This window comes from Mobula birostris, chromosome 3 (genome assembly GCF_030028105.1).
Source record: "Mobula birostris isolate sMobBir1 chromosome 3, sMobBir1.hap1, whole genome shotgun sequence".
In the NCBI taxonomy this organism is placed as follows: Eukaryota; Metazoa; Chordata; class Chondrichthyes; order Myliobatiformes; family Myliobatidae; genus Mobula; species Mobula birostris.
This window is the reverse complement of record NC_092372.1, coordinates 172,739,146-172,759,363: the sequence shown is the minus strand read 5'-3', so window position 1 is coordinate 172,759,363 and position 20,218 is coordinate 172,739,146. Positions and strand designations below refer to the sequence as shown.

At 39.7% G+C, this 20,218-nt stretch overlaps 1 protein-coding gene across 1 annotated transcript in view; it reads right to left on the bottom strand.

Moving 5' to 3' along the window:
* The window catches only part of LOC140195710 (V-type proton ATPase 116 kDa subunit a 1-like), a 106,926-nt gene that overhangs the window by 71,793 nt on the left and 14,915 nt on the right, over positions 1–20,218 (bottom strand). Inside the window, exons 6-10 of the mRNA XM_072254420.1 lie at positions 16,754–16,880; positions 13,364–13,446; positions 13,186–13,279; positions 5,508–5,720; positions 2,543–2,693 (exon numbers count right to left, since the gene is read on the bottom strand). Of these exons, the coding sequence (XP_072110521.1) occupies positions 2,543–2,693; positions 5,508–5,720; positions 13,186–13,279; positions 13,364–13,446; positions 16,754–16,880 (668 nt within the window). The remainder of the gene's footprint in view (positions 1–2,542; positions 2,694–5,507; positions 5,721–13,185; positions 13,280–13,363; positions 13,447–16,753; positions 16,881–20,218) is intronic.

Here is a 20,218-nt window from a genome sequence, read left to right as displayed (position 1 = left end):
CAGGTCGTCCCTGGGTAATGAAAGTTCCTACTTTTATAGATGTCCTCAATCGATTTTGTCTGTTAGTCACAAAATACATACTTGATATGGTAACCACACATCCACAGTAATGAGTGGCATCAAAAGACCACTCACTAAAAGTACAGGAGACGGAGTAAAATACATCAGACTTCGGAATTTAATATTATTATAGAGGTGGATGGTGGAGATACATCTCTACCAAAGGAGGTGTCAGGTGCTCCTTCCCTCTGCTAGCCTGAGAGTCACTGTTGGGCAAGGTGTAGCCCCCGGAACAGGGTCGCGTGAAGCTATGGGAGCAGCTGGTAGATGGTCATGTGAGCAGCTGGTGCCTAACACATGTCTTGGTTGTGCAACCACTGACATCAGCAGACAACCTCTGAAGAGTATTCATATTGGCTGTGGTCACCTGTCTTGTAAAGACACTGCCCAGAAGAAGGCAATGGAAAACCACTTCATTAGAAAAATTTGCCAAGAACAATCATGGTCATGGAAAGACGACAACCGCCCACGTCATACAACAGGGCACAAAATTACTGAATGATAGGAGCTCTGTTATATGTTGGGGATATCTATAAGTTGGGAGTTTCTAACCTGCAGGGGCCTGTATAATAATTAATAATAAGTAATTATTAAGCTACTAGTCTATTTCTGAATGCATTGGACCAGATTATTATATTTTATTCAGAGATACGTGCAGTGTGAAATTGGCCTTCCTGGCCCAAAGAACTGCACACCCAGCAACCAGTCTATTTAACCCTAGCCTAATCACAGAAAAATTTAAAATGACCCATGAATGTGCTAACCGGCATGTCTTTGGATTGTGGGAGGAAACCGGAGCGCCCAAAGAAAACCCATGTACTCATGGGAAGGATGTACAAACTTACAGTCGGTGTTGGAATTGAACTTTAAACTCCGATCCCCCAAGCTGTAAGAGCATTGTGCTATCTATTACACTAATGTGGCTCCTGTTTATTATACTTTATTATATAATTTGGGCAATAAAGTCAAAAATATTGGATATAGTTTTCCAGGATCTGGACAAAGAGGCAATGAAAGAATCCATATTCATTTCCAAGTGTATGACTGGAATAAGAACCTGGTGTTCCTATGTTCCTACTGCCTCTTTCCTTCCAAATCACTGATTTAAAAATGAACTAACTACAATGCATTTTGCACATGATAAAGGCAATTGTGACAGGGTGTCAGTGGTGGAGGGAATGGATATTTTTGTTATTGATGGGGTGCCAATCAAGAGGGCTGCTTTGTCATTGATAGTAATAGAGTAATCCCCAGGCAAGTGGAGATTTTTCCATTTTTGCCTCTGATTGTGCCTTGTAGATGGTGGAAAGGCTTTGGGACGGCAGGAGATGAGTCATTTTCTGAAACCTCTGACCGGCTGTTTTAACTTCTTTGGTTTTCAGTACAATCACTTGAGAAGAGAACCCTGGGTGTTTTGTTTGCATTTTATAGTCAATAGAAATAAAAGCTGATAGAGATATAAAATGAACTACCAATTTACTGGTATCTACTTTGCGCTAATGTACAGCCAATATCAAGCAATGACCCTCTGGTCTTTATTTCATTGACAATAATGCTATTGCAACTATACTGAGTATATCATATGAATTTAGGATTACAAAAAGACAAGCAATCATGTTGATATCCAAAGAAGTACTTTTGAGAGGATAAAGGTTATAAGTTTTGATTGTATTATTGGTGATCAGATCAATTTCCACATGTGGTATTAAGCTTTCAGCAGGAATGGAGATTAAGCTGATAATTTTTTGCCCTGTAGCAGATGACAGCTTTATATCATGTGCAGTCCTATTTATAAAAATATGATAGCGACTGGATAAACAAAAAAACTAAATTGCAATAAACCATAAAGACCAGCAAGCATTTAAATGCATTTCATCAACCACCACAGTTTGAGTGATAGCAGGGCAGAGGATCAGACCCTTTGATCTTTTATACATGTGCCGACCATAATGCCAATGTAAACTGCACATCTGCCTGCACTGAGTTTGCAGTACTGTATATCCTTCCAGTCCCTGTCTGTTTATACAGCTTCCTAAATGCCTCTTAAATGTTGCTATCTTCTTTGTATCTGCTTCCATCATCTCCCTGGTACCTACCACTCTCAGTGTGAAAACTTAAAACTTCTGCCCTTTCAGCTTAAAGCTATACCCTCTGCTATTTGAGATTTCCACCCTGGGAAAATGACTCTGACTATTTATCCTATCAATGCCTCTCATAAGTATATATACCTTTATCAGGTCACCACTCAGCCTCCAAAGTAAACAATCCAAATTTGTCAAACACCCTAAGCCAGGCAACCTCCTGGTGAATCTCTTTTGCATCCTCTACAAAACCTTCACACTCTTCCTGTAATGTTGTGACCAGAACTGTACACACTACTCCAAGTGTGGCCTAAGGAAGATTTTATCCTGTGGCGATATGACTTCTCCACTTTTTACGTAAGCAACTGAATATAAGCACTTAAAAATATTAAGCACTTTACCTGGATTAACTTCTCGATAGCTTCCAACCCCATATGCATCAACAATGTTTTGAAAGCCCTCAGTAAACGTGTTTGTCTTGTTATATGTTGGAGGGGTTAGTTTTGCCTCTATTCTGTTCAAAATAGGAGGCATAATGGAACCGTTCCGGACCTAGAGAAAAATAAACTTATCAGTTGTGTCATCAATGTACCTTAGTAAAGACTTGAGTGTAACAGGCAAATAAATTGAATACTTTTCTCTTTAAATGCCCTATCTTTTGACAATTAGTTTTAAAGAGCTTCTGCTGTGAGTCTGAAATGTGAACAATGCTTAACAATAACGTGGCTGGTGAGTTGAGTTCATCAAACATGTTCTTCTGATCCATGCACTGTGTCACTGTGCAGTCTGATGTAAACTCTCAGAGACAGAATAGTACTGGACTTACATTAGCAGGAAATGAAAATAACTAGTCAAAAAGGGACCAGAACAGCAATGATATAACGAGCTGCAGTGCGGGGGTGGGGGGGAAGGGTATGTTGAAATCCTGACTTGTTTGCCCATCCTCCCAGCTTTTGAAAGATAAATTAATGATGGTGGAGCAGGAAAGAAAGAGGAGAGGGCAGGAAAAATTGAATCAAATAAAAAAGCAGGCTGACTGGGGAGTTGTTTAACCGATCAGATGAGGGGTACAGCAATCAATAGAGAGAGAGAAAAAACATGAAAGAGCACCCAGAAGAAAAATGTTGAACAATAGGAGTGGCTCATCGATTATGTTATCGATGCACAAAACATTGCCAGCATGCCCTGTCAAAGATCAATAACTCCAAAGCAAAAAGGCCAAATTTGCCTTTTTCTTTTAACTGTATTGGTTATCCATTTTTCATGAGCTGCTATTCACATATGTGACTGGAATAAACATTGCGAGTGAACTGACTGGATAATATTAGATCTACACGTCAGGCTGAAAATTTTGTGCAACACTTCAGATAGACTCTCACAGAATTCAGCATAATCTATTCTTCCTAATTTAATCGCTTCCTTTCATTTTTTTAATGAACCGCTCTTTCTGCTAAACTCTGTTTCTGCCTAGGATGTTCAGATGAGAGTGACCATATATGCAGTCTAAAGAATAACCTAATCACTAAATCACTGTGAAGTGATCAATACCTATCCAGTTCCTATTCACTGCAGAATGATGATTCATCACTATCATGTCTCACACAGTGCAAAGTTACTGTAGGTCAGCATTCCAGCTTCTGTGAACTGCATAATGAATATAACTAATCTATATACACGTACGGCAGCATAAGTGTTGTTGGTGATTACACACCAAATGCTCTATGGTACTGAATAATCCAATCAGCATATATTATAAAGTGATTATCATGCTGTAAATCAGCTCTCATGCATTACAGATTGACTGTCATCCTTCATATCAAATCTGGTGAAAAGCCAAAGACCTTAATCTTTAATTCAGCTTTTTCTTGCTTTGTGCAGATGCTGTCTGACTTACTGAGTGTTTTCACCTTTTTTTGTCTTTTATCTGCCCTCAATTAGGAAGAAATATTTCATTCTTTCACGGTGAGTACTTTGTCCTTTGTCCCTAGTCGGGTAGGCATTTCAGCCGTGCGCCGCCTAAACCATTCCAGTACAAGTGTTGCTTAAGCAAGCATTCATTAATTAATTTATAAATTGGGATTGTTTATTTAGTGGTGGCATTTACTTCTACGTTGTAGTCAAATCAGCCATGTAACTGCCAATGAGAATGATAAGGTGAGTATGGGTCTTTCGGTGAATGGGAATTGGGAATGTGGTTTCTTGTGCTTTCTTTTGGACTCATTTCATTGATTTGCTAGGTGAAAAGAGGCAGAATAGGTTGCCTGCTCAATTTTTCCTGCCCTGCACCCGCTCACTGAACAGCTGGAGGAAGGATCTGTGGCTTCACAATGGCAATGCAACAGACCACTCTGAATTTTGCAGCCTCAGTGTTGAGTGCTGTAAGGTTGCTACAGAGCAGTGGATGTATGGTTTGCAGCATTTCGTTTGCTTGCTCCATAACATTTCATGTGACAGGATCAAATTTTCTTCAGTTTGGTACATTTAATTAAATCCATGTACCCTTTGGGTTAAAGTTCTTGCCTTTGTATTCAACGGCTTCATAATATGAAACCATGCTCTCGCTAAAGCCTATTTCATCCAAATATATGTGCAGTTCTTGCTCCTCATTCCCTCATCAGTCTTCCAGCCATTCTTTTAAACACAAGCTCTTTAGATTTCAAAACTCCGTCTGAAATTCTCCTGACCCAACAGATTCTGCGGAGGCTAGAAATCTGGAGCAGCACACTCACAAAATGTCAGCCAGCATCTATGGAGAGAAATGAACAGGAAATGTTTTGGGCTGAGATCTTTCATGAAGATTTTTGACATTTCGGGTCCTGATGAAGGGTCACTGTCCCAAACGCCAAGTGTTCATTCCACTCGTTAAATGCTAATGGAGCTGCTGATTTCCTCCAGCATTTTGTGTGTGTGTTGCTTCTGAAATTCCCCTTACTTCTTCCAGGATATGATTATTTTCCTCCTATTAAAAACCTTTCTCCATCACTAATTCTTTGGCTCCATCCCATGTTGTCAGTGGTGCAGAAATCCCTCTCTGCTCTGCACTTTTAGATATTTTGAATGTGAGAAATCGTTCTAATTCTTTTTTTAAGCCTCATTAACTGCAGAATAACTATATATTATATCTGTATTATACAAATCCTCATACACTCCAGAATGGTTAATGACAATTAGCTCAACCTTTAAACTGCAAACTCAAAGCTGATTATTGGCATGATTAAAACACGCACAGAGAATAATGATAGCATAAATATAAGTTAATGACAGTTTTACAACAAAGCTTGTAGGTCAACTGACAATTCTCAAGGCAGTTATAGAGTCACAACTAAATTTAGTTTCCTTATTTTTTGACACTTCTGAAATACTTACCGCTTCTTTTATTAATGTGCAGTGAACTTTCTTAAGGTCTGTAGCAGGACACCAGATTTCAGCTATCAAACACTTCTGGGTGATATCAATGTTACAGAGATTTAGTGTGTAATAAATTGCCTTCATCTTCTTTACTTTAACATTCCACTTGTAAATATCCTTAGCAGCAGAGACCAGTAAGTTCTTACGGTGTTTCTCTGTCTGGACAAGTATCTGTTAGAAAAATGAAAAAAAAATCATTTTTAAATTAAATTTAAGTTAAATTAAGTGTTGGATCCAATCTCATCAGAGTAAATAAAATGAGGTGAACTGTTATGTTATGAATTGCAGCACGGAACTAATATTCTTGGTTAATGCTCAGATCAATCATTCAAGAAATTATTAAGTGCAGCAATGGATATGAAGGTTTTTGGCAAAAGCTCATTGAAAACTTGTGTACAGTTTACTCAAACTGTATATGAATGACATTGGGCAGATTTAATTAGAGGAAAGGAAAAGTACAAATCCTAAGCAAAAGGTGTGTATCTGTAGAAGCTAGAAACACGAAAATAAAAAGAGAAAATGTTAGAAATGCAAAGAAGCTCAGCTCATGTCTAACTTGAAGGTATTGCAGAAAGTGTGAGTATGAAAGAGAATATTTATCAATTAATTGTTCAAAAGACATCAATCTATTTTCTTTAAATAAATCCAAAAAAGAATTAATACCTTTATTTTTCCAAAGTAAAAGAATTGGATCACTCAAAGAAGGCTTAAAAAAGTAATTTCAATAAATTAAACTACAAAGTTTAAATTCTTTAAGATTAAAAAAATTGCGGAACTGGAGCCAAATTTGTAAAGAATACTTAATCACAGGATATAGGTTTAAATGAACAACTTTAGCTAATTGTATAGGTAAAGCAGCACCCAATAACGAGGTTAAATAAAACTGTTTTACAACTTTCAGTTCCAGGTCTACCCAAATTGGCCGATCACTCTTATCAACCCAACATAACCAAAAAGACATGTATCCCACATTAACAGCCCAATAATACATTCTTAGATTAGACCTCCATCCTTTTTCAATTTTTATAAGTGACATTTACTAATTCTTGGTCTTTTATTATATCAAATAAAAAATAAAATAATAGAATCACTCCGATCAAAAAACTTCCTAGTCAAAAAAACAGGGATATTCTGAAATAAATATAAAAATTTTGGTAAAATCATCATTTTAACTATATGAATATGACCAACAAGTGAAAATGTAAGTGGACTCCATCTACTAAATAAATACTTCATAGAGTCTACTAAAGGAACAAAGTTGGCTTTATAAAGATCCTTATATTTTTTAGTAATTATAATACCTAAATATCTAAAAGAATCCATGACTTTAAAAGGAGTATTATCATATATAGAGGCAGAATCATTTAAAGGAAACAATTCACTTTTACTAAAATTTATTTTATATCCTGAAAAATCTCCAAATTCATTAAATAATTTTAGCAAGGCAGGAATAGATTCGTCAGGATTAGATGTATAAACCAATAAATTGTCAGCGTAAAGAGCGATCTTATGCATGGTCTCATTCACAAAAATCCCATGGATATTTTTAGCCTCACGAAAAGCAATAGCAAGGGGTTCTAATATTAAATTAAACAACAAAGGACTTAATGGACAGCCTTGCCTTGTCCCCCATGAAAGCTGGGCTTTTTTCTTAAAGATGTGCTGGGTGAGTCCCGGCTACTGCTGCATTCTCCGCGGCAATGTATCGGGCTGTAGCCTGGAGGTTGGGACCGCTGGGGTGGTGGGACACTGGGGTGTCATCTCATCGTCGTCTATTTCCATCAGGGTAGGCAGGTCATCTTCTTCTATGTCTGCCTGCTTCGATGTCAAAGGTCGAGGTTCGTTGTCTGCTGTGGCTGATGTGGAAGGCTTGAAAAACGACAGTATGCTTGACTGCTTAGCCTTGCACATCTTTCTATCATACAGTTCTTTGTAAGCACTCAAACCATCTTGCAAATATGCCCTAAACTGATGTACTCTTTCAAAATTAAAGTCATACTTTTCTGCAATCATTGAAGCGAAAATCTCACGCAGTTGCTTCACGTTCAGTTCCTGGACGACTTCACTTTCGTTCCGTTTGCTACTGCATTTGGTTTCGATTGTTATCCTTTCCTCTTCCAATTGCATCAGCTCTTCATTTATCAGTTCTTGGTCATGGGATGCTAAAACCTCTTTCTTTTTCAATCTTTTTATTAGTTTCAACATCATACATATTACAAAAAATAAGTACAGAGCAATTGGGATTGTATTAATTAATAATAATTATTATAAAAGTATACAGTCAGGTAAGACCTAGTTAATAAACCTCCCAAAATCACACAGATTAACAATAAAATATATAAAGAGTATACATAAAATACAAAAATATCATAAAAAAAAGAAAAAGGAAAAAATATATCCCCTAAAAAAAACGAATCTACCCAAACTAAAAGAAAACTAAGGAAAAGAAAAAGAAAAAGAAAGGGCTATTGTGATACTTCAGATAGAACCAATAGTGTCGCCACTCCCGCTCCTCTCCCCATGTATTGAAATCACAAAGTAGATCTGGAAAGGGTCAAATTACATCATGTGGAAACCAAAACCTCTTCAACATCATCTTCGTTAACTTCCACAAGCCAAACTCACTTTGTCCTTACTTCATTCACCACAATCGAAATACTTAATTATGTCTCGTTTTACGCTAAGTGTTACACCCTTACGAGCTCTTTCATATTCACAGGAAGAAGAGGAGGAAGTGGGATTGATTAGATTGCTCTGTTCAGAACCAGAATGAACTGATAGTCTGACAAGACTACTATGGTGTAAAAAAGTCAAGCTTCTTAAGATTTCATCTGATAAATGGATCTCATATGAATTACTTTACACTTTACACTTTATACTTTTTTGTCGCCATACAATTGGTACTAGAACGTACAATCATCACAGCGATATTTGATTCTGCGCTTCACACTCCCTGGATTACAAATATTAAATATTAAAAATAGTTAAAATTAGTAAATATTGTTTGTAAATAGAAGATAGAAAAATGGGAAGTAAGGTAGTGCAAAAAAATACCAAGAGGCAGGTCCGGATATTTGGAGGGTATGGCCCAGATCCAGGTCAGGATCCGTTCAGCAGTCTTATTACAGTTGGAAAGAAGCTGTTCCCAAATCTGGCCGTACGAGCCTTCAAGCTCCTGAGCCTTCTCCCAGAGGGAAGAAGGACGAAAAGTGTGTTGGCTGGGTGGGTCGTGTCCTTGATTATCCTGGCAGCACTGCTCCGACAGTGTGCAGTGTAAAGTGAGTCCACGGACAGAAGATTGGTTTGTGTGATGTGCTGCGCCGTGTTCACAATCTTCTGCAGCTTCTTTCAGTCTTGCACAGGACAGCTTCCATACCAGGTTGTGATGCACCCTAGAAGAATGCTTTCTATGGTGCATCTATAAAATTAGTGAGGGTTTTAGGGTACAGGCCAAATTTCTTTCGTTTTCTCAGGAAGTAAAGGCACTGGTGGGCCTTCTTGGTAGTGAACTTTGCTTGGTTGGACCAAGTCAGGTCATTTGTGATATTGACCCAACTTTTCACAACTTTTCATTTTTTAATAAATTTCATCAAAAATGTTTTATTCCAACGGTGGTTTGATAGGGAAGATGTTTAACTCTTGGCGTTGAAACAGTGAAACTAGAACTTTAGCTTGCTTACTGCTAGCCAAATTTATTTGAACCAAATTCAGGCCAGATCACTAATGTGTTTTCTGTTGTAAAAGGTGGTTATGGTGTAGGAAGCAAGAGCTGCGTGGGAAGTAATCTTACATCTCTACAGCCAACATTGATATACATGCAGATTCCTAGAAGGTGATAGCAACACAAGATAATATTCAGTATCTACTAAGGTGACAAGTGTTTTCAATGAACTTAGTTGGCCTTTCTCAACTTAGTATGAGATACTCATATGGTAGGAAAATATCTGTGCAGATAGGATGTGAAGGCTGTGGCTAAGTAGGAAAGTGGTGAATAAGTTAAACTCTGTGTGTATACTGGAAATTGAGAACAAAATTACAAATTTTCTCATAAGATTATACCTAAAGCATAGGGGGCGTTTACTCAAAAATATAGGTTGAGATATTCTCTCATGATTTGTCACTATAATTCACGGTGGCTGGGTGGAGTTTAGGGCAGGACATAGCCTTGTTCAGATTGGTATTCTCTTCATTCACTTAATGTGGGCAGATACGTAATGGAAGTAATGGACAGGCACTCACAATCATATGAATGATGCCCGATGCCATGCAGGGCAATTCTCACACTTTCATCCTTAGTGAGACTGGGACTGTTGAGGAATCGTGCAGGGAATGGTGGAGGTGGAATTGGGTGCTGATTCCGTCTTTGTCTATTGTTCTTCAATGGCAACTTCCTCATGTGTGCTTGGAGTTTGAACCTCACTGGTTACATAGTGTGTGCCTCTGGCATGCATCTGAAACATTCAAATTGCCTTGAAGCAGGCAAGCTGCAGAATTTTTTCCAATGACAGATGCAATGAGATAAACCTGTGGGACTCAGTAATTTATTTATTTTATTTAGAGATACAGTGTGGAACAGGCCCTTCACTGCTCAACAAGCTGCAGCACCCGACAACCTGCCTATTTAACCTGAGCCTATTCACAGGGCAGTTTACATTGACCAATTAACCTACTGCTCTGGCCTGTGTGAGGAAAGTGGAGCACCTGGAGGAAACCTGAGTAGTCACGGGGATAACGTACAAACTCCTTACAGATGGTGCCACCACTGAACTCGAAACTCTGAAACCCTGAGCTGTAATAGTGTCACGTCAATCACTATACTGTGGCAGTGCCCCTATAATGGAGGCCCAAGGAGCAAATCTACCTGCATAAACCCTAGCGCTTTGCACTACAATGATTTTTTTTGTTCTAATTGTGCTTTTTCTGATAAAAACTGTGTATAATTTATGTTTTTCTTATGAACATTTGATGTTTCGGGTGCTGATCTGGCCATGGACTCATCCCCACCTATCTGCCTTTTCCCCAAAACCCTTAATTCCCTACTATGCAAACATCTATCCAACCTTGTCTTAAATATATTTACTCAGGTAGCCTCCACTGCCTCATTTGGCAGTATGCTGCAATTTTTTACATTTAAATAACAATCTACTCCTTCCAAAGTGGATGACCTTGCATTTACCAACATTGTACTCCATTTGCCAGACCCTTGCCCACTCACTTAAACTATCTATATCTCTCTGCAGATTCTTCGTATCTTCTGCAAAATTTGCTTTTCCACTCAATTTAGTATCATCAGCAAACTTAGGTACACTACACTGGGTCCCCTCTTCCGGAACATAAATGTATGTTGTGAACAGTTGCGGGCCCAGCACTGATTGCCAACCAGAGTAAAACCATATATCCCAACTCTCTGTTTTCTATTAATTAACGAATCCTCTATCCATGCTCATACGTCACCCCCAACCCTATGCATCCTTATCTTAAGGATAAGTTTTTTATGTGGCACCTTAATGAACACCTTCTGGAAATCCAAGTAACTAACATCCATTTGTTCCTCTCTTTCCACTGTGCTCATTATATCCTCAAAGAACTCCAGTACGTTTGTCAAACAGGACCTGCCTTTGCTGAATTCATGCTGTATCTGCCTGACGGATCCATTTTTTTCCAGATGCCTCACTATTTCTTCTTTAGTGATAGCTTCAAGTATTTTCCCAACTACAGATGTTAAACTAACTGGCCTATAGTTACCTGCCTTTTGCCTACATCCTTTTTTGAACTGTGGTGTGACATTTGCCATCTTCCAATCTGCTGGGACTGGCCCAGAGTCCAGTGAATTTTAGTAAATCATCACCAAAGCCTCTACAATACCATCTGCCATTTCTTTCAGTACCCTAGGATGCATTCCATCAGGACCAGGGGACTTATCCATCTTCAGGCTCACAAGTTTGCTCAGCACTACCTCTTTAGTGATAGCTATTGTATCGAGGTCCTCACCTCACATCGCATCAATAACATCTCTCTTTGGCATGTTAGATGTGTCCTCCACCATGAAGGACACAGGTTAGTCATTCAAAACCTCTGCCATTTCCTCATTACCCATTATCAATTACCCCTTCTCATCTTCCAAGGGACCTACAATAACCATATAACCATATAACAATTACAGCATGGAAACAAGCCATCTCGGCCCTTCTAGTCCGTGCCGAACTCTTACTCTCACCTAATCCCACTGACCTGCACTCAGTCCATAAGCCTCCATTCTTTCCTGTGCATATATCTATCCAATTTAACTTTAAATGACAACATCAAACCTGCCTCAACCACTTCTGCGGGAAGCTCGTTCCACACAGCTACCACTCTCTGAGTAAAAAAGTTCCCCCTCTTGTTACCCCTAAACTTTTATCCTTTAACTCTCAACTCATGTCCTCTTGTTTGAATCTTCCCCACTCTCAATGGAAAGAGCCTATCCATGTCAACTCTATCAAACCCCTTCATAATTTTAAACACCTCTGTCAAGTCCCCCCTCAACCTTCTACACTTCAAAGAATAAAGACCTAACTTGTTCAACCTTTCTCTGTAATTTAGGAGATGAAACCCAATCACTTTAGCTACCCTTTTCCACTTTATATAATTTCCCAGTCTTCCGGTTTCCCACTACTCTGGGCGACCTTGTATACACGAGCTTTTAGTTTGATGTCTTCTTTTATTTCCTTAGATATCCAAGGCTGGCTCTCCCCGCCCTTACTGTCTTTGCTTTTAACTGGAATATATTTTTGTTGGGCACAGTGAAAAATCTCTTTGAAAGTCTTCCACTGTTCCTCAACTTCCCACCATATAGCCTGTGTTCCCAAACTGCACTAGCCAAATCCTCCCTCATTCCATTGTAGTCTCTACTGTTTAGGCATAATACACTGGTGTTAGATTGAACTATTGCACCCTCCATTTGTATGAGAAATTCAATAATACTGTGCCCGTGATGCTGCTGCACGTAGCCTTTTCATTGCACCTGAGCATACACGTACTTGTGCAGATGACAATAAACTTGACTTTGACTTTGACTACCTGTCCACTTCTACACAGCATTCTTCTGGTCCAGTTCATTACAGATCACCTACATTGTGAAACTCACAGTCCCGTGAGAGGATTCAGTGGCTGAAGCATATGAGTGCTAAAGGTTACACTATGCAGATCTAGCAGCTGAAGCTCAGCGACGGGGCTGGAAAACCAAAGTTTGTCCTGTGGTAGTGGGTTGTAGGGGGTTTATAGCCACATCCGCCATCAAATTCCTGAAGAAAATTGTGATCCATGATCAGACTCTATGGCAAGCCATAGGAGCCACATCAGAAGGAAGCGGAAAGAATAGCTCACTGGCTTAGGTTTAAGCAAAACGACCTCTCCTGGGCTCCAAGACAGCATCAAGAGAGTGGGAAGACACAATGGGATGCCAGAAGTCATCGCTGAGCCCTCTGGAGATGTAGTGGGCTAATCGGTGAAGGAGGGTGCCCACTTAAAAACCCCAGCGTGCCAACCCTGTGCCACTTCCAACATCAAGGCAGTCTCGAGCAAGTGCTCACAACCCATTGGCATGAGGGACATTAACATTCTATCCTGTGTTTCTTGGATTTGTTTTTGAACATACCATGTTAATGTCCTCAATTCGCATATTTACATCAACACTCATTTCCATTCTTTCATGCAGGGTTTCCGGGCAAGGATACACTGTGGCATGGAACCTATAATAAGAAAGAAAATGAGCAGTTTAAACTCTGCCTTAAATCATTCTTCTGTGAAAGAGATTTACTCATTACTGTGCTCACCCATCACATATTTTTTTCACTTTGTTTTTAAACTGTTCGCCTTGGAAGAAGACTATGAACACATCTTTACCGATGAAATCGTCCTGTGAATAAAGAAAGGGAAAAATATAACTATTCATCTGAATATATTTGGATGACATTGTGGTTGATTACAAGCTAATTTGTTCTATGGGAAACAATACTGAGTCAAACACAGTTATTTCTCAGTAACTAATGTTATTCTTCATGAACTTCAGTGAAGGGCAAAATCATTCAGGGCATAAATCCAATTGTGTTTATTTCCTGACAAAGGATTATTTTTTAAAGTTATTCTCACGGTTTCTTAGTATTTCATGTTACGTATGTACATAATATATTCAAAAGGGCACTTATAAAGGCTAAGTCAATGCCAGTTTTCATTTCCTGTACAGAATAATCAGTAAAGCATGAAAAATACCTAAGGCTATTGCTGAAGGATATGTAATTATTTCAGAGCCCAGCATGAACATTCAACCATCTTTCAAAAATAGCTCTGCCAATATTGTCTTGAAATTTCTGAGTCCTAGGTCATGCACCAGAAACGGTGTTTTGCTCAAGTTCATTGGTGAACTTGACAGGTTCATGTATCACAAGCTTCACGGGTATGACAGTTTACGACACCACCAAAAGATCACAGATCGCTTGCTTAATGTGGATGCTGTTCTCAGAGAAAATATGTTTAATAGAATTGTGAAACTAAACTCCTATCTCTGTTTTCACTAGAAGTGGTCACTAAATTCACATTACAGACAGAGGTTCTTGTTTCTGTGCAATACTATTCTTAAATGAAATTGCCTGTTATAATTCCTTTTCTCAGGATTTTCTCTGGATAATTTTGAATTCTGTTCTCAGTAACACAAGAGCAGGGACACCATGTTGCAACTTAATGTTCAGACCTTCATTAGGGCACACCTGTATGATACCGTGTGTACTTCAGGTAACCACACTATGGAAAATTGGCGTGTACTGGAGAGAGCACAGTGGAACTTCAGCAGGACGTTGTCTGGATAGGAAAAATATTGATTGGTTAGGCTGGGTTTCTTTTCCTTGGAACAGAAGAGGCTGAAGTGTGATCCTGATAGAGGTGTATAAAATTATGAGGGGTCTAGGTAGGGTAGTTGATAATAACCTTCTTCCTTGGTGGGGGTGGGAGGCCATGGGTATGAGGAATGAGGTAAGAGGTAAGAGGCTCAGAGGGAATTTGAGGGGCAAACTTCATGTCTAGATCTGCATTTGTATTCTAATCCTCATTTCCAGAGGACTGGACAGACCACATTTGGTCAGAATACATTCAGAATTTTGTGAGTAGTTTCGGGCCCCATGTCTAAGAGTAGTGTGAGTTGTGTAATTACTCAACTTGAGGATGATGTTCTCCTAAGTAGTTGTCTATGGTGGGTCTTCAGATGGCTTTAGTGGCTGATCCAGGCTTCACATAGGATGTTAGGCGATCTTGTTTAATGGAGAACACCTATGTGTGACTTTGCTTAGCGTGGGAATTTGATGCACGGGCAGCCACCACATGGTCATTGACAAATTGGGGTCAGGGTACAGTGGCATCCATTGGCTGGATAGGTCTTTGTCTGGAATCTTCCCTTTGACCTTACCACCATGGGTGACCCTACCAGGAGCCAAGTATCAGATGGCTAAACTCCAGACAGCGTTAACATGTGAGGAGTGTTTGATGACTCTGGGCCTGTACTCACTGGGGTTTAGAAGAATGAGATGGGATCTCATTGAAATCTGTTAAATATTGAAAGGCCAAGATAGAGTGGCTATGAAGAGAATGTTTTTCATAGAGGGGAAGTGTAGGATGAGAATAGGCACAGCTTCAGAATAGAAGAACATCCCCTCAAAACAGAGAAGAGACATTTATTTCACCAGAGGACTGTGATTCCCTGGAATTCATCGCTACAGATGGCAGTTGAGGCCAAGAAATTGGGTATAATTAAAGTGGAGGTTGATAGGTTCTTGAGGGCATCAATGGTTATGGGAAGAAGACAAGAGAATGGGGTTGAGAGGGAAAATATATTAGCCATGATTTAATAACGGAGCAGACTCGAAGGGCCAAGTGGACTAATTCTGCTCCTGTGTCTCATGGAAACTTCTCACACAGAATGAAGCTGGACCGTGAAACATGTAGCATGAAGAGACGGTAGAAACATCCAGACAAGCATAACTTACCAAGACTTAGAAGGCTACAGGCCAAATACGGGCAAATGGAATTAGTGTAGAGAAATACAATGGGCAGTGCAGATCTGGTGAGCTGCAGGGCCTGTTTCTGCACAACAGACTTCGGTGATTCCATGTGCGGTATCTTCCTTGGAGTCATTTGTAATAAAATATTTTGAACTCCAACAATCCCCTTAGAAAAAGATCAAATTGCTCTACCCTATACTCAAGGAGAGTTATAACACAACCAGTACGCTCACTGTGCTTTCAGATTCTGCTTTACTTTAATATCAGTCTTTCCCTGGCTGATTGAGCTACCCATCTGACTCACCTCAGTGCAATGTAAGTACGTGCCAATTAGTTCCTATCTAAGTATAGAAACCCGAAGTTATCTTGATGTTTCACAGAGTGGAACATGGCCATGGCACAGTCTTCACAGTAAAACTTGCAGGCATCCAGAAGAAAACTTTAGTGCCACAGAGGTATAGGTTGGACTATTATTGCTTCAAAGTTCCGGCTACCTTCAGCATCCATCCCACCTATAGGATCCTCATAAATTCTCACTCGAAGCAACAAAGAGCAGCCAAGTGCAAGGTGTCAATAGAACACAGATCAATACAGCACTCAGTAGGAAAAGGCCTTTCAGCTCATGATGTCTGTGCCAAACACGATGCCAAATTAACCTAATTCTCTTCTGCTTGCACATGATCCATATAACCTCCATTCTCTGCATTTTTATGTATTCATCTAAACGCCTCTTAAGTGCCACTAGCTCATTTGTTTCCACCACTATCCCAGCTGCCTGTTCCAGGCACTCGGCATTCTGTAAAAAACTTTGTCCTTCTCAAATTCATGTCTACTACATGACATTTCTATCTGTGATAAAGATTCTAAGTGTCCATCCTATTTAATTACTCGGAATATTTTATTACAATACTTCATAATTTTATAAAATCCATCAGGTCTCCCCTCCGCCTCCAATGGTCTAGAAAATACAACTCCAGTTTGTTGAATCCTCTCATTTTAGCTCATAACCTCTAATCCAGGCAGCATCCTGATAAACCCTTTCTGAACCCTTTCCAAACCCTATACATCCTTCCTGCAATGGAGTGACTCAAATTGCGTACAATGCCACCAGAATATCACAAGTTTGGTAAATCACCCCGAATTAGCCAATATTGTGAGCATAAATGTTTTTCTTACAGCCACTGGATCCTCCGGTGGGACATTGATTTGTACATGACGTAAGACAATATTGCCATGACACACCCGCCATAATAACCTCTCAAAAGCTGGAAATCGTTCGCGCTTGATCACCCCAGTGACAAAACTGAATAAAGAGAAAAAGAAATCTGTGAGAGTGGATTATCTTTAATTTCTCTGGTAGCTTTGTACATAATTTGTACATAACATGATGTTGTCCTGAGACATGCAAACAAGAAATCATTTCCACCTGCTGATAAGGATATTGGTTTCAGCCAGGCCAGATGTTGCACTGCTGCAACTGGGTCAATGTCATTGGGCTGCACAGTATTGAAAAATCAGACACATCAATAACATTGGATGATTTCTGCTGGAAGCTGAGTTTAATGCAATTGATGACTTAGATAACTTACATTTGTGTAGTCTGGGAAAATGAACTTCCTAGCCTCAGACTTGAAAAATATAAGGTAAAGTGTAATGCTGTTTGTTCATAAGTTTATTCTAATATTAATAAGCTTTAAAAATAGACATTTTAGATGGTAACAGACAACTGTTAACCAGTGTCAATTTGAAGTCTCCCAAGATACTTTCTAGTTGAGTCTAATGCAATAGGAAACAAATAGTATGCATCTTATAAACCAAAACTTAATAATAAGTGTATTACATCTCAGAAAGTTCAGAGTGAGTGAACAACAGGCAATTTGATATAGAAACTTATGCTAGAAGAAATAAAAATATCAGCATGCTCTTTGGATCTCTCCAAACATCATGATTAAATAACTATGGTACAAGCAATTGATGTAAATTACTTAATGGCAATTTTAAACAGAGGTAAGAGCACAAACACCCCTACCTTCAGCAAATGTTCCTTACTCATTCTTCAAGTACCCTGAAGTAAAACAATGTTACAGCAATTCTCTTTAATTATCGTTATAAAAAGCATTCAATGTGATGGAATTGTTATGGATCATCCTATCAGCTCCTGGTTTGTTTAACATCAAGAAATGAAATTGTGGCTTTTGTTTCCTTTAAGGTAAAACATGTAAAGAAGGCAAATGAAAAAGAAACTGCCCACCTAATCTTTGTTAATCAAAGTAGATCTCAAAACCATAGATCAGCACAACCTAGGAATTAAATTGTAATACTGTATAAGACCACAGACGATAAGGCTTAGGAGCACATTTAGACCAGTCAGGCTATCGAGTCTGTTCCAATGTTCCATCATGGCTGATTTATTATCCCTCTCAACCCCATTCTCCTGCATTCTCCCCATAACCTTTGACAACCTAACAAACTAAGAACCTATCAACCTCCGCTTTAAGTATACTCAACGACTTGACTCTACAGCTGTTCACGGCAAATAATTCCACAGTTTCATTATGTTCTGACTAAAGAAATTGTTTCTCAACTCTGTTCTAAATGGGCACCCTTCTAATCTGAGGCTGTGCCCTCTGGTCCTAGATCCCCCCCAATATAGGATACATCGTCTCCACATCCACTCCATCTAGGCCTTTCAATATTCGATAGGTTTCAATGGGATCCCCCCCATCATTCTTCTAAACTCCAGTATGTAAAGGGCCCAGAGCCATCAAACACACCTCATACAATAACCCTTTCATTCTGGGAATCATTCTTGTGAATCTCCTCTGGACCTCCTCCAATGGTAGCATATCTTTTCATAGATCAGGGGCCCAATATTCCAAGTGCAGCCTGACCAATGCCTTGTAAACCCTCAGCGACACATCCTTGCTCTTATATTCTAGTCCTCGCAAACTGAATGGTACCTTTGCATTTGCTTTCCTTACCACTGACTCACCCTACATGTTCACCTTTAGGGAACCTGGCACAAGGACTCCCAAGACCCTTTGTACCTCTGATTTTTGAATTTTCTCCCTGTTTAGAAAGTATTTTATGACTCTATTTCTTCTATGATAGTAAATTTACTTTGAACTTTGAACATCCCTACACTATATTCCACCTGCCTCTTCTTTGCCCATTCTCCCAAATCTGTCCAAGCCCTTCTGCAAACTCCCTGCTTCCTCAGCACTACCTGCCCCTCCACGTGTCTGTGTATCATCTGCAAACTTGACAACAAAGCCATCAATTCCATCATCCAAATCGTTGAGATACAATGTGAAATGGAGACTCTATACCGACCCCTGCGGAACACCATTTGCCACTGGCAGCCAAGCAGAAGGGGCCCCCTTTATTCTCACTGTTTGTCTCCTGCCAGTAAGCCAATCTTCTATGCATGCTAGTATCATTCTTGTAAAATCATGAACATTTATCTTGTTAAGCAGCCTCATGTATGGTGCCATGTTAAAGGCTTTCTGAATATCCAAGTAAACAACATCCCCTTTGTCTACCTGCCCGTTACTTTTTCAAAAAATTTCAACAGATTTGTCAGGCAAGATTCCTCCTTAAGAAAGCCACGCTGATTATGGCCTATTTTATCATGTACCTCTCAGTACCCTGAAACGTCGTTCGTAATAATGGACTCCAACATCTTCTCAACCACTGAAGGCAACCAGGATGACAGGCTTGAGTGGAGCACCAACACAGAGGCTGTGTACAAGTAGGGCCAGAGTCACCTCTACTTCCTGAGGAGACTGAGGTCTTTCAGAGTATGCAGGCCTCTCCTTCACATTTTCTGCCAGTCTGTTGTTGCCAGTACAATCTTCTATGTGGTGGTTTGCTGTGGCAATGGCATCAACATAGGTGATGCCAAGAGGCTCAATAAACTGATTAGAAAGACTGGCTCTGTTATAGGAGTCAAACTGGACACACTGGAGACTGTGGTAGAACAAAGGACCCTACAGAAAATCCTGGCAATTCTGGACAATATTTCTCACCCTCTGAACAGAGGGGCACTTTTAGAATAGACTAAGACAACTTCAGTAGGTGGAGCTTAGGGATGATGGCACCTAATGGCAACTCCTTTGCTTGCATCTTCGGAAGCAGCTCTATTTCTATCCTTAATATCTCTATTTTTTCCTTTCAGGGTCCTTTTGAAGACCCTGACCTGGAGTTACATGCTGACTATGGAAATGAGACCCGCTCTCGGGGTCTCGCGACTGATTGTTATTCAATATACTAAGGATGCATCCTAGAAGACTAGCACGCCTTCAGGGTTTTGGAATTTCATGGCTCTGGAGGCAGGCAGACTCAAGTTCGGTGCCTCTGCAGGAAATCGGTGTGTCGTGGGAGATGGAAGATCGAAAGCAGCAAGCTGGCTGCTGGCTGTGTGCCCAGAGACCCGAGTTCTTTGGGCACAGAGCTTGGAAAAAGTAAAAAAACAGACTTTTAACATCGTAAATCAGTGAGTTGTTTGTTATGTCTCCTCTCTTGCTGTGAAACGGAGACAGCTCTTTTTCCCTTATTAGGGAGAGAGAGAGAGCCTGTGCTATGTCGAATTACTGGGTGAACGAGTAGTCTTTGGGGTACTGCAACTCTGTGTCTTTATTG